Source organism: Camelus ferus, chromosome 1, assembly GCF_009834535.1.
Source record: "Camelus ferus isolate YT-003-E chromosome 1, BCGSAC_Cfer_1.0, whole genome shotgun sequence".
Taxonomy (NCBI): Eukaryota; Metazoa; Chordata; class Mammalia; order Artiodactyla; family Camelidae; genus Camelus; species Camelus ferus.
The window spans coordinates 103,906,477-103,919,000 of NC_045696.1; the positions used below are offsets into that span (position 1 = coordinate 103,906,477).

Genomic DNA, 12,524 nt, shown 5'->3' on the forward strand with positions numbered 1-12,524 from the left:
TTATTTATCTATATATAAAAAAGATAAATTAAAAAAACACTGGAACTCACCTCAAAAGAAACAGAAGGACTTATAGGTACAAGCCATGAGTTGTACGTATGAGTTTTCTTCAAAAATTTATTAATAGAAACAGACATATTCAAATGCAACATTGGACAAAAACAAAGAGGAAAGGATGCAATGCCAACGGCACTGGGGAATCTCACTTGTACTTGACATTTCTTCGCACAGAACTAGCACCATTTTAGTCAGAAATCACAGATTTAATTATAATTGCTTCTAATATATAAAATACCTTACAAAGATTATTTAACTATCTAGTAACAAAGTTCTTCCAAAAACTTATTTAAAAACCAAATTCGAAATTTACCATTTGAAACTGACGAAAATGGTTTAAAAATCGATCCGACTCTACGGCTTGTCAGAGGGAACGAGCCATCAGTTTTATTGGAAGAAAGTACCTGATCTCAAGCTTCCGGCTCCCTTCTAAACCACCAAGCAGATAGAGGAAACTGAATAGTACATAGAATAAGAGCACATCTAAAACTGGTCTTAGAAAATATTCTCCTAGACTATAAAAATACTAAATGGAATACAAAAATTTCAGCATATACAGCAAGTAGACTACAGCAGACAAATATTTCAAACATACTCGAAACTATCTTACACCACAATCGTCATGAACATCAAGTATTATTCTAATGACTTTTCTCTGATTCATTGTAAGTCCTTGTTTACCTCCCCTCAGGTTGTGTTATAATATCAGATACAGACCAGATTCCGTGTTTCTCACAGAAGTTAGTGGAGGCACCGCTGAATGAGTCTCGGTATTCAGCTGGTGCTCTCTCAAAGTGCTGAAGGTGCAGTTGTAGCATAGCCTGGTTTTTAGCTCAGGGGTCAGCAAACTACAGCCCACGGGCCACACCTGGCCCAGTACATGTTTTGTGTGGCCAGTGAACGCAGCCACACTTACTCACTCACGTTGTCTGTGGTTGCTCTCATCTTACAAGAGCAGAGCTGCGTAGCTGTGACAGACGCTCTATGTGGCCTTTTGGTCCACAAATCGTATAATATTTACTATCTGGCTCTTTACAGGAAAAGTTTGCCCACCCTGATTTTAGAGAAATTACTTCAGGCCATTTTTCACTGAACAGGGACAAGGTCATATTGCCCCAGATTATGAAAATTTTGGCTGAGGTTTGCTGGTTCCATCATACAGTACCAAGGCAGATCAAAAGAATACACATTTAGATTGGCAACTTTGGGTACTAAAGTATTATTCTGGCATCATAAGGAGAACCTGGCTATGATTAAGTACCTTCCTTTCTCTGTGAACTCGCCATCGTGGACCAAGTCACTCATGTACCCAGTTACAGCAATATACTCACTGTTCAACCCAAACCATCTACGTGGCCCCCAAGCACGATCTCCAGCCTTCAAAAGTCTATCGTTTTGTACCCTTAGCAACGGATAGAAATAGAAGCGAACCTTTCCCACCTCTTCGTATTGACACAGATTCTGTTAGCGCCGCACTGCCTACCTTTCAGAGTCCTGCCCTGTGACATGCATCATGATAATTAGTACCACCACCACCCAGGGCCACAAACATGTCCTTTTTGACAAAGCGGACTAAGTTTTCGAGGGGGCACATGGGCTTGAGAGAACGCTTGTGGTGGTCCTGGCAGAAGGAGGTGTGGAACGTGACATCCACACCGTTGTAGAGAATCCGGACGGAGTGCTCGCTGGGTTTCTCCCTGTCTTGCCACAGCTCAAAGATCAGCCTGGCTGCAAACCTCGGGAATCTGGCTTCCGTAAGGCCCAAGGCACTAAGAACTGGCGACAGCGTGACGTCATGAGCCGAGTAGAGAGCAAAGAGCTCTCCCCGCCTGCCCTCTGCGGCGCGCTGCATGCGGCCGATGGTCTGATTCAGGATGGGGTGTGCGCCCAGGAGCGCGTACCCCAGATACAGTTTCTTCTCCTGCCTCTCTCTCTCATCCTCTATCTGATGCGTCTTGATCACCTTGAAGTGCTCCATGCCAATGCAGCCGTTGCGGGTGCAAGGGAAGCTGACGTTGTGGCAGAAGTGGCAGAGCATGGAGTCTATGGGGTTGGCAGCCCGGAGCTGCTTGGTGGGGACGTCCACGATCCTGGCCATGTCCCCATAGGTCCTCTCCAGCTGGTTGTTTTTCAAACGTAACAGGTACTGCCGACGCTGCTCCTTTTCCAGATAATGGTTCCTCACCGGGCAATAGCAGTTTCCAGAGCAGAACAGAGCACTGGGCTGGTGCCTGAAATAAATCTTCTTCCAGTCAAAATCGGGGAGAAAGCCATAAAGCAAGGCCAGCCCACTCTGCAGCGTCCGGCTTTTGCCAGTGGTCTCTAAGTAAAGCTGGTCCATGGACCAGTCACTCGGCAGGAGCTTGTGTTTCTTTAGATAGATGTCCCTCAGCAGCTGGCCGTTCTGCAGGTGCTGCACAACCCCTGAAACACAAGAGTGCCACATGCCTGCATGACTACCCGCTTAGCAGGGGGAACAGCTGGGGGGGCCAAGGCACGTCCAACTCTGGAGTGCTTTAGGCAGCATATGATTATATGACCGAGCCCAGCCGCTGCTGCATGGAAGCCACAAGAATGGGCTCACATCAGGGTGCAAAGGGAGCCCTGTGGGCTTATCCACAAAGGAATGAGCAGAGCCCTGTCCTCTGGACCTGCGGACTTTCCAGGGAGATCAAGGACCATCTATCTGCCTCCATCCCTCCCTGTTGACCGGCCCCTCCTCAGGAGAGGGGCATGACTGGTGAGGCTCAGAGGGCAGGAATCACCCCGCTGGTGGACATCTAGGTGGTAGTCGGCAGGGGCCTAAGGAGAGCTTTCTCTCTCCTGGCCAGGGACACAGCATTCCCCAGTGTGCCCAGGGACTCATGGAAATCAGTCAGGCAAGGGGAACAAATCACTTGCTGACTGCCTAGTCCCCTCCCTGTGGGGGATTCCCTCCTTCACCCCACCACCCTACTATCCCAGCTGAAGGCTCTCTGCTAACCTAGGTACGTCCTGCCCAGTCCTGCTGGGGCTTCACCTGCTCACCTGCAAGAATACTCTCTCTGTATGGATGTGGAATGATCTCCCAGATACCCAGACAGAATATTTGGGGGAAAAAAGAAGGCAGAACAGTATGTTTATTACACTCCTTTTAAATAAAAATGGGGGAAAAAATAAGAACGTGGATTGGCGGCTGCCTGTGTTTTGCATAAGGAACCTTAGGAAGGCTGCACAATGGTTACCTGGGGATGACAGGGGCACAGAAATGGGGGCAGGGAGATGGAACGTGGGTAGGAGCACGAATTTTAAGTTTATCTTTTAGTTGTAGTTTTGGACTACATGCAGGAACTGTGCCATAGTACAGTAATACATTATCTTGAAAGATAAAGTGAAAATGCCTTATCTTCAAGCAGAAGGCAGTCCAAGGTAAAAGCAAGCTCACACTCCAGCCAACAGGATGTTAGGATGGAATTTCAGAGAGAAATCTGAATTCTCTGAGCGTGTAAACCAGAGGCAGGCCCAATGACCAGCAATGCCATTTATTCAGCTACCCAAATGGTTTGAAAAGCCCCACTATGTTGATGAGACAACTTCAGGCTGAAATGCATGAGACAGAGGGAATGGTGTAGGCCCAGGAAGAGAACAGTTCAGGAGAAAACCCACGAAGGATGTCTGCATCCTGCTCTGAATGAAGAGTACTGAGAAGCAGAATTCCCTCAGAGATCTGGGCTGGGTCAGGTCTTAGCATTTCCAAGTGGCCTGCAAAAGGGGCAAACCGCAAGTGACAAACATCAAGAATCTGTCTGGCCCCCATTCCCCTCTGGGCCTACCTGTACTCTGAGGCTACAAATGTTAAGGTTGGCATGTTTACCAGGTGCCAGACCTTTCTCCTTTAATCCTCACAAAAAACCAGCAAAGAAGGCATATTATTGTCCCCCTTTTCCTTCTTTTACTGAGGAGAACACTGAGGCCTGAGCCTTTCACAGTTAACAAGTGGTCGAGGCAGAACTCCAGCCCCCATCTGGCCCCAACCTTGTGCTCTTAGTCCCGGCTCACAGCCCTGTCTCCCAACATGTTCACGCAGAAACACTGAGTTCCACCCTTCTAGGGGCTTCTCCTTCTCTCAAAACACAGCCTGCATCTTCATGACTCTGTTCATGCCCTTCCCTTTCTCTGCCCAGTGAAATCCTCATCTAACACCTGGCTCCAGTACCACCTACTCTGTTGCCTTCTTCTCTCCCAGTTTGGATTCATCATTTTCCCTCCTGCTGGCACAGCCCGCTGGACCTCTGAGGCATTGCTGTATTCATTATTCATTGAGTCTAGTTTATGCTAGCATTGTGCTGGGCACTTAATGCACATCATCTAATTCAACTTGCCACCAGTTCTGTCGGGAAGATGTCGGGAAGATGTCATGAGCCCCATCTCATAGTGTGTCTACTCCAGGGCCCATGTTTATTCTGTAAGAGCCTGCAGCTGTCAGCGGTACCCTCAGTGGGCTCCACGCACTATCCCATGGCAGCTGCGGGCTCCGTTAGGACAGGCAGGGGAGCGTCCTAGCCCTCAGCCACCCCCTCCCCTTCAGGCAGCAGCTGCCAAAGCATCTGGGACAGAGGAGGCACGGATGATCAACCTCATCTTACAGAGTTCTGCGGGGTGCACAGAGTGTGCCAGTTATAAATGATTATTCCAACAGAGATGGAAAAACTCAAATAGAAGATAAAAGTGACCATTAAAAGAGAACAAGGAAAAACGAGCAAAGAGTACTGCAAAAATGATTTCTAGAGTAATATTAATTTAGAAAATGGTGATAATAGATCAATTGAGAAGAAAGATCAGAATGAATAATGCTCGATGCAGTTACCCGACCACCTAGCCAGCTGGTGGACACTGACCCTCAAGGACTGCACCAGGTTCTCTCAAGAATTTGAACTTGTAAGTTCATCTCTAGGTGTGGCTAGGACTGTCTCTGTTGACAGACACACAGCAAAACCACAGAGGCAGGGACAGACAGCCTTTTTATTCCTGGTTACAGCCTCTGGAGGCCTGGTCATATTCTTGCCCTTAGAGCCTGTGAGTCACCCCAACTTTTTATAATGAATGACCTTTTATTGCTTGAGTTACTCTCTGTTACTCACAACCAGTGATCGTCAGCCAGTATGGTTCTGCCCTCAGGGAGGGTTTGGGTTGCCACAATAACACAGAGAAGAACATTCCCGACACCTAGCGGGTGGGGCCAAGGGGCTAGACAGTCTCCACAATGAACTCTTCTCTGCCCCACATAGCTTTTGAACGCACAAGACATTCCCACGTGCGAAAACCCTGTTTAAATACTTCAGTTTTGAATCCAGCTTTTTGTGTCTATAAACACAAAAGCATTTTTGCATAACATTAGCAGCCTCTGAATTTTCCAGAAATGCAATATAAACTAAGGCACATCTGTATTTTGTTTTGATCAGACCTTGTCAAAAAAGTAAAAATCATGTCCTGACAGGAGGTATGAGAGTCACCAGTACAACACCCCTCCGTCTACATTTGTAGCTGTCACAGACACCAATCTACACTGAAGTGCAAGCAGTCGGTTACCTCCTATTTTCTAGTAAAGGTGTGCGCAAGCATTTATGTTGAAATATATAGAAGGTACATAATAGTTTCCTTTTGTTCCTTTATATTACAATTAGGGTGCCTGATACAACTTTGTTTTAAATTATGTCTATAGAAAGGTTATATTTGAATTTATTTCAGGTTAGTTAAAAGAACATCACAAAATACTTGTTAATAAAAGGGGGCACTGGATCTGATGGGAGGTGAACTGTTTTAAACTAAGGCAGAGCTTGTTTGTGTGGAACTAATTATCAAAAGCTTTTGGCAACACTCCTTATTCGAGGCTAGTCCTCCAGAGCCTTCAGCTTGCCCTTCTCTGTCACTTACTATCACTCTCCCCAGTAATAACAGCTTTTAAAATATGGCAAAACCAACAGGGCCAAGTACCAGGAGGGAGACCTTCCTTCCATCAAAGCTGAAGATGCTGTTGGAACAAGGTAACGGAACATGGTCATCCCAATCCTTCCAAAAGGCTCGTGACCAAGCAAAGGTCCTTTGAGGCCTCAGACTGAAGAAATAGGTCTTAGGGGACCACCAGCACCTTCTCATCCCAACAAAGGTGACCCCACAGTTAACTCACCAACCTATGCTGACAGTGAACTGGGTGCACAACGGTACAAACAGGGCTGTAGAGGGAGAGATAGGCTTCTGTGAGGAACCCACTTGCCAGACAAACTCTATGCTCAGCGGGGCTCTGCCGTTCACAGGTCTCCCTGAGATCTTGCACATTAAAACCTTTCAGCTGTTTTGTCTGACATATGTAAGAACATGGGATTGGTCACATAAGTTGTGGCCCATCCACAGTGGAATAATATGCAGCCATCAAAAGAGATGTTGATGAATTATTGATAGGGCAAGATTATCACAATATATTGTTATATGAAAAAGTGGGTTAGAAAATAGTGTGATTAATAAGATACCACTGTGTGTATGTATATGTATATGTGAGTGTGTGTGTGTGTGTGCGCATGTGCTCTCACAGAGGTGTCTCATTAAACACAGGAAGAAAGATTACTAATTTCTTTGATGGGATTATAAATGCTTTAAATTTTTCTTCCTTTTGCTTAATTATCTTTCCTAGTTTCTCTTCTATGCACATATATTGTTTTTGTAATAAGAAAAAAGGTTATTTTTAATTTTTAGAAATCAGTTGTTTAGTTAGATACCTTGGTAGGCTCACGGCCACTTGAGGTGCTGGTCCTGACTCACCCCTGTGCCCACAGAGCCCACCCCAGGAGGCCCTGCTGCACATGTCCGTCCGCCAAATGCAGAAGCAGGTGGGGGAGTACGTGGGGGGACGGCGGTCACACATACCTGTCTGCGTCAGCTCTCCCATCTCACATAGCTGGTGACTGGGGTAAAGAGGCAGTGAGTGCAAGGGGCTTTCGAAAGAGGCTCCGGATCCTTTTGACATGTGACTAACGAAAGCCTCCAGCTTAGGGTGATATGGTTTCCTAAAGAGACAACACAGAGGATTAGTGGTAAGCTTGCTCCAAAGCTGTCCACAGTGACTGCAACTTCAGCAAGCAAGATCCCAAGTGAATCATGCCCTTTCTCACCCACACAGTCCATTCCAATTTCTTTCTTACTCGACCGCTGGTATCTACACATAACACCCCCACTCCGTCAGGCCAGCCCAAGTCCCCGCCCTCTACTGGAGCGCCCATCATTCTCTGCACGGAGGGAGTCAGCGCTGCCCTCAGCCCGCGCCCCTCCTGTCTCCCTCTCTAGGAGGCACAGACCCCCCACCCGGCAGCTAAGCTTAGGATGGGGGGGTCCTCCTCCATTTCTCCCTCCCCCACCTCTGCACATGTGTTCTCCTGGGCTTCTCCACCCCTCTCCTCCGCATCCCTGCATCCCTGGGCTGGTTCTGGATGGCATGGGCTCTTCCTCAGCCCGCCTGCAGGCTCATCTTGCCTCCTCCACTGCCAGTGAGATTGACGTAAAGGGCAACCCAACCATCACTGCTCTTCCCTGGAAGGAGTCATGCACAGCTGTCTGTCTATTTTGGCCCCCCGTCACTTTGAGGCTCAGGGCTCCCTAACAATGTGCTCTGGCCACACGCAGCATGTGCCTTCTGTGGCCCCAGCACACCTCGTTCTTTACGCTTCCAAGACTTTCCACACGCTGCCTCTTTCTCCTAGAAAACCCACCCCAACCTTCACTGGGGTAACCCTCAGTTGTGACCTCTGGAAAATCTGTGAAGAAAATAACTGACGAAGATAACCCAGATCTCTACAGCTCACTATGCATTTTGCACACATGGGATCTCCTAGAACGTGGGGTGGTAATGAATAGTGAAAAAAAAAACAGGTTATTTATGAGATCTGATATTTATATTTCCTCCATGAAGTACACTTGGTAAACCAAGATTTATCATTCTAGTCGCTAACACGCAATTTCCCTGAAAAAATGAAACGACCTATGAATACATACACATTTTCTCTGAATAATGAGATGACCAATGAATATCCCCACCTTTTCTTTGAATAATGAAATGGCCTATGAATGTTTATACATCGTCCAGCTGAACAGAGGCGGACAGATAGAGTAGTTCCCAACTAAACTAAATCGGCATGAAAAGAAGCAAAGATACATTGTTTAACGGCAGTTCCCTGCTATCTGAAAGGCTAATTAACTTTGGCAGTGCTTTTACCAGGGCTGCCAAAATGGGTTTATTATCTCTCAAAAACATAAAGCTAAAAAAAAAACCCATTACAAAAATATGTTTCAAAATTAGAGACTGCTAATCCTGATGCAGTGCATTCTAATAAGTCACCCTGGTGGCTGCAGGGCATTATGGCTTTCCCTAAAAAACAGAGAATATGTTCTTTCTCCTGAGGCTAGAACACATAAATATTCACAAGCTGGGAATAAAACGTCCAGACTTGATAATGAAGCTGCCAAAACAAATCCTTATAAACAAAGGCCAGCCATCAACAGGAGTCAAATATTCTGCTCCAGGCCATTATTTCAGGTTGGAGAATTTTTTGAGGATCTGACAAAGCTTTGCTACCATTTTAGAAGTGCAATTTCATGACTGACAGTGTTTGCCAAGATGTCGTGGATTTTCTGGGCATCTGATGACTTAATGATGCGTTAATATCCAACTGTATTTATGAGAAATTGTTTTTGATAGGGAAAGATGAAGATGCATGGAAGAAAAACTTCACTTCCAGAAGAGATACCAAACGACTTGGTCTTTTAAACAGGAAGAGGACCAGGTAGCCTGAGTCCCCGGGCCTGTCCAGGAACTGAATGACCAGGTCCTGACTGCCTCATCCACTGCTCCATCCCTGGAGCTGAGAGGGTACCTACCTAGCACATGGTGGAGACATGTGTGAATGAATTCAACTGGGAAATGCCCCATCTTTAGATGCTTCAAGAAAAATGTAAGCCTTCTATAATCTGTAGCAATGAATATGGCATGTTCCCACAGTGCTTATTAAAATATTCAGATTTTGATGGAAATATTAAAAATGAAGGCTGTTGTGAGTGAGACTGACTTGTGACAGACCAAACTCTCTTTGACCAAACTTTAGTCTCCTCTGAACCTCTTCCCAACCTGGGCCTGGACCTCTGGACTTTCATGTCCTTTGGCTTTACGTCTGCCTTTGCATGCTGCTAAATCCTGCTAGGTGGGTTTAGACAGAACCTCCCACTCTTGATATCTGATCACCCCTGGTATCTGATCAAATTCCTCATCCCCCAGTGGTATCTGATCACTCTGGTCTGCCTTCAGCATGAGTTCTTTAGCCAGAACCCCCTCACCCTTGGTGGCTCCTCTTAGTAATCTTCCATCCACTGACTCCCACCCTGCTACTTGGCTCCCAATCCCCACTTGTCCAGGCTGTGTTTGGAACTGAGCCCAGTTCTATACCAAGGTCTCTTTTCTCCTACTGCATTAATTCCTGAGTAAGATCTGTTTTTCCTGCTTTACCTTCTGTCTGGCTCTGGTTCTTCTTCAACAGTTATGTACTACAATCTTTCCTCCTCTTCCTGAACACTTGATTAGATCCCATTTCTAAGGTGCTCGTGGCAGTTAGAGCCACGTGACTAAGTACCCGCCAATGGAGTGGAAGGACATCCACCCATCTGGGTTTAGGCTTTCAGATCCTGGTGTGCCCCCTTCACACTCTCTTCCTTCCCTCTGGCCACTACTGAGGCACAGCAGCAACCCAGGTGCAGTCACATAGACGTCCCTAAGGCATGGTGGGAGCAACAACCCAGAAGGAACCTGGGGCCCTGAATGAACAGGTGGAGACAAGTCATACAATCTGGAACTACTCATCTCAGAACTTCATGCAAGGAAGAGAGAAATCGCTGTGATTTAAGCCAATGCATTCTTGGCTCTCTTTTATAACAGCATGCAACCTAGCCTTACCCTGACTAACACAAAAATGATTATATCTGTGACGATAAGTTTTTCTTCAAGAAAAACTCATGCTATTGTAGCCTCGTTAGAAACCTACCTTCATACTGAAAATTGAAAGACCTAGCACTGCTACTACTGTAGGCCTTCAAAGAATTTACTTCAGAGCTCTTATTTACATTTTTATATGCATTTTCCACACCTACTTATGCCACAAAGCTCAAGACAGAACCCTGAGGCTGATCTCCACACCCATGAGAAAATGTATTGTGCTGTAGCCATAATCTGAGCAATTACTGAGTTCTGCACAGAACATTGAGGCAAGCAGAGGAGACGTGTAAGACCAGTGACACTCTTACCAGAAAACACAATTCAAAACCTGATATGGCTGGAGACTGGAATAAGCTTATACCACTGATTTTTATAATTTATGCAAATTAAAGAATTTATTATTTTATATTATTAATAAAATGAATTTATTTATTTATTTATTTGGGGGGTTATTTATTTATTTATTTTTAATGGAGGTACTGGGGATTGAACTCAGGACCTTGTGCATGCTAAGCATGCGCTTTACCACTGAACTCTACCCTCCCCCCAGTAAAATGAAATTCTCAAAATATGAACTCAGTATACTCTTCTAAGTCTTTCACTTTCTGGACCACTTTGCTCTGTTTGATGTGCTTACCCACTGAACGCCCCCTTCCTTAGCTCTCATAACATCACACTCCTGCCTTCTTCCTATCCGCTCACCATCTCCTCTGGGGACCCTCCTTTCTCTCTGGGCTATCATTGGTTGGTGCTCTTACAGGACTCTGTTTTGGGCCCTTCCCTTGCTCCTCAGGCTCTGTGTATGATACCTAATTGAAGCCCAGCGCTTCGGCTACCATCGACATGCCGAACTCTGAAATCAACCTCTATCTCCCTGGAAGACCATGTTCCTGAGCCCCACAACTACTCAGCCTTTACCACCTTCCAGAAATCATCACTTGGAATCTGATGACAGCACAGACTGAGAACAGAGACCCGTCCATATAACTTTGCTCCCAACCCTCCCCTCTTCCGTGCTCTCTCTTTTGGGGAGGGGCACCACCACCAGCCAGAGACCCAATCAGAAACTGGGGCACCATCCTCTCTCTCTTCCTCACCCCCATCCAACCTGTCACCAGGTCCTATAATCCCACCTTGTGATATTCTCTCAGATCCACCCCCTCTCTCCATCTCTGTGAGTTCCAGAATGAATCATTTATTCACTTAACCGAACACTTAATCATGCTCTTCCCATGTGCCAGGCACTGTCCTAGGTACTTGGGATACACCTGCACTCAACAAAAACAAATAAAAACCACTGCCTTCAGGGAGCTTACATTCTAGCTTGGGGAAACAGATAACATATAGTGAACACGCTAAATGAGTGTGTGTGTGTGTCTGTGTGTGTGTGTTAGAAGGTAACAGAGGCTGTGAAATGCTGATGAATTTATTACATGGAAGAGCAAGGTAAGGGAGACCTGGAGACTTGGGTGGAAGGAGAGTGGAGAGCGCACTGGTATTTTAACTGCAGAGTTCTGAGTCATCTTACTGAGAAGGTGACATTTGAGTAAAGACTGGAAGGAGGTGAGAGAAATGGCCATAAAGCTACCCAGGGAACAGCCACCTAGAGAGAGGACACAGTCACCACAAAAGCCCTGCCATCGGCAGCGGGAAGCAGAGTGGGGGTCAGAGTGGCTGAAGCGGATGAATGAGGACGAGGAGGGGAGCAGGGCGGGTCTGACGGGCAAGGGAAGGAGGGAGAGTACAAAGGGTCTTGCAGGTCATTTTAAGTTCCTGGGCTCTGACTGTGCAGGCTCTCTTCTGAATCGCTGTCCCTGTCATAATGGAACCACCACCACCAGCTTCCAATCCATCCTCCACCTCACGGTGGCTGGAGATCAGCAGAATTTCACCCCTTCCCTCTCCAGCTCTCTGACCACCTTCACACTTGGAGTCCACACTCCTTAGCTGGGCATTCAAAGCATCAGATGACCTAGTCCCTACCCTTCTCCACTCCAAGCTCAAGCCCATGGCTGGGCTGTCCACCTCCCCACACCTTCGCACAGGTAGGTCTCACCACCCCAGGGACTGTTTATCATTGGCTGTTATGTGACTTGTTCCTGCCCACCCACTGGGTCCCTTTCTCTTGGTGCCTTTCCCGATCTCCCACCCCACCTCTCCTCCTTGCCCCAAGCTGGGTCCAGCTGCCGTCTTCTGGCTCATACCCCAGATATGATACCCAAACTACTTCCACTTCTTCTTACTCTTTTTCCACATTGTTCTCTAATCCTCCTGCTGCTGCTATACCTGCACTGGCCACAGCTCACTGAGGCCGCTCTTGCACCACGCACCGCATCTGTCTTTCCAGGGTGAGTGGGCCCTCCGAGGGCAGAAATAGCTTTTCTTCTGGGAACCCTCAGAAGCTCCTCTCCCCTTCATTCCTGCAGTCCAGCCACACATTGGCCTTTTTGTTACTCAT

General features: G+C 46.7%; 1 protein-coding gene across 10 annotated transcripts in view; it reads right to left on the bottom strand.

Annotated features, from left to right (window-relative positions):
* Window positions 1–99: 99 nt before the first annotated feature.
* The window catches only part of PXYLP1 (2-phosphoxylose phosphatase 1), a 68,960-nt gene continuing 56,535 nt past the window's right edge, over window positions 100–12,524 (bottom strand). For all 10 annotated transcript variants that reach the window (XM_032487362.1, XM_032487367.1, XM_032487352.1 and 7 more), the window contains 2 exons: window positions 6,958–7,097; window positions 100–2,481 (listed from right to left, as the gene is read on the bottom strand). In XM_032487362.1, coding sequence (XP_032343253.1) covers window positions 1,544–2,481; window positions 6,958–7,097 — 1,078 coding nt within the window. In that variant the 3' untranslated portion in view covers window positions 100–1,543. The remainder of the gene's footprint in view (window positions 2,482–6,957; window positions 7,098–12,524) is intronic.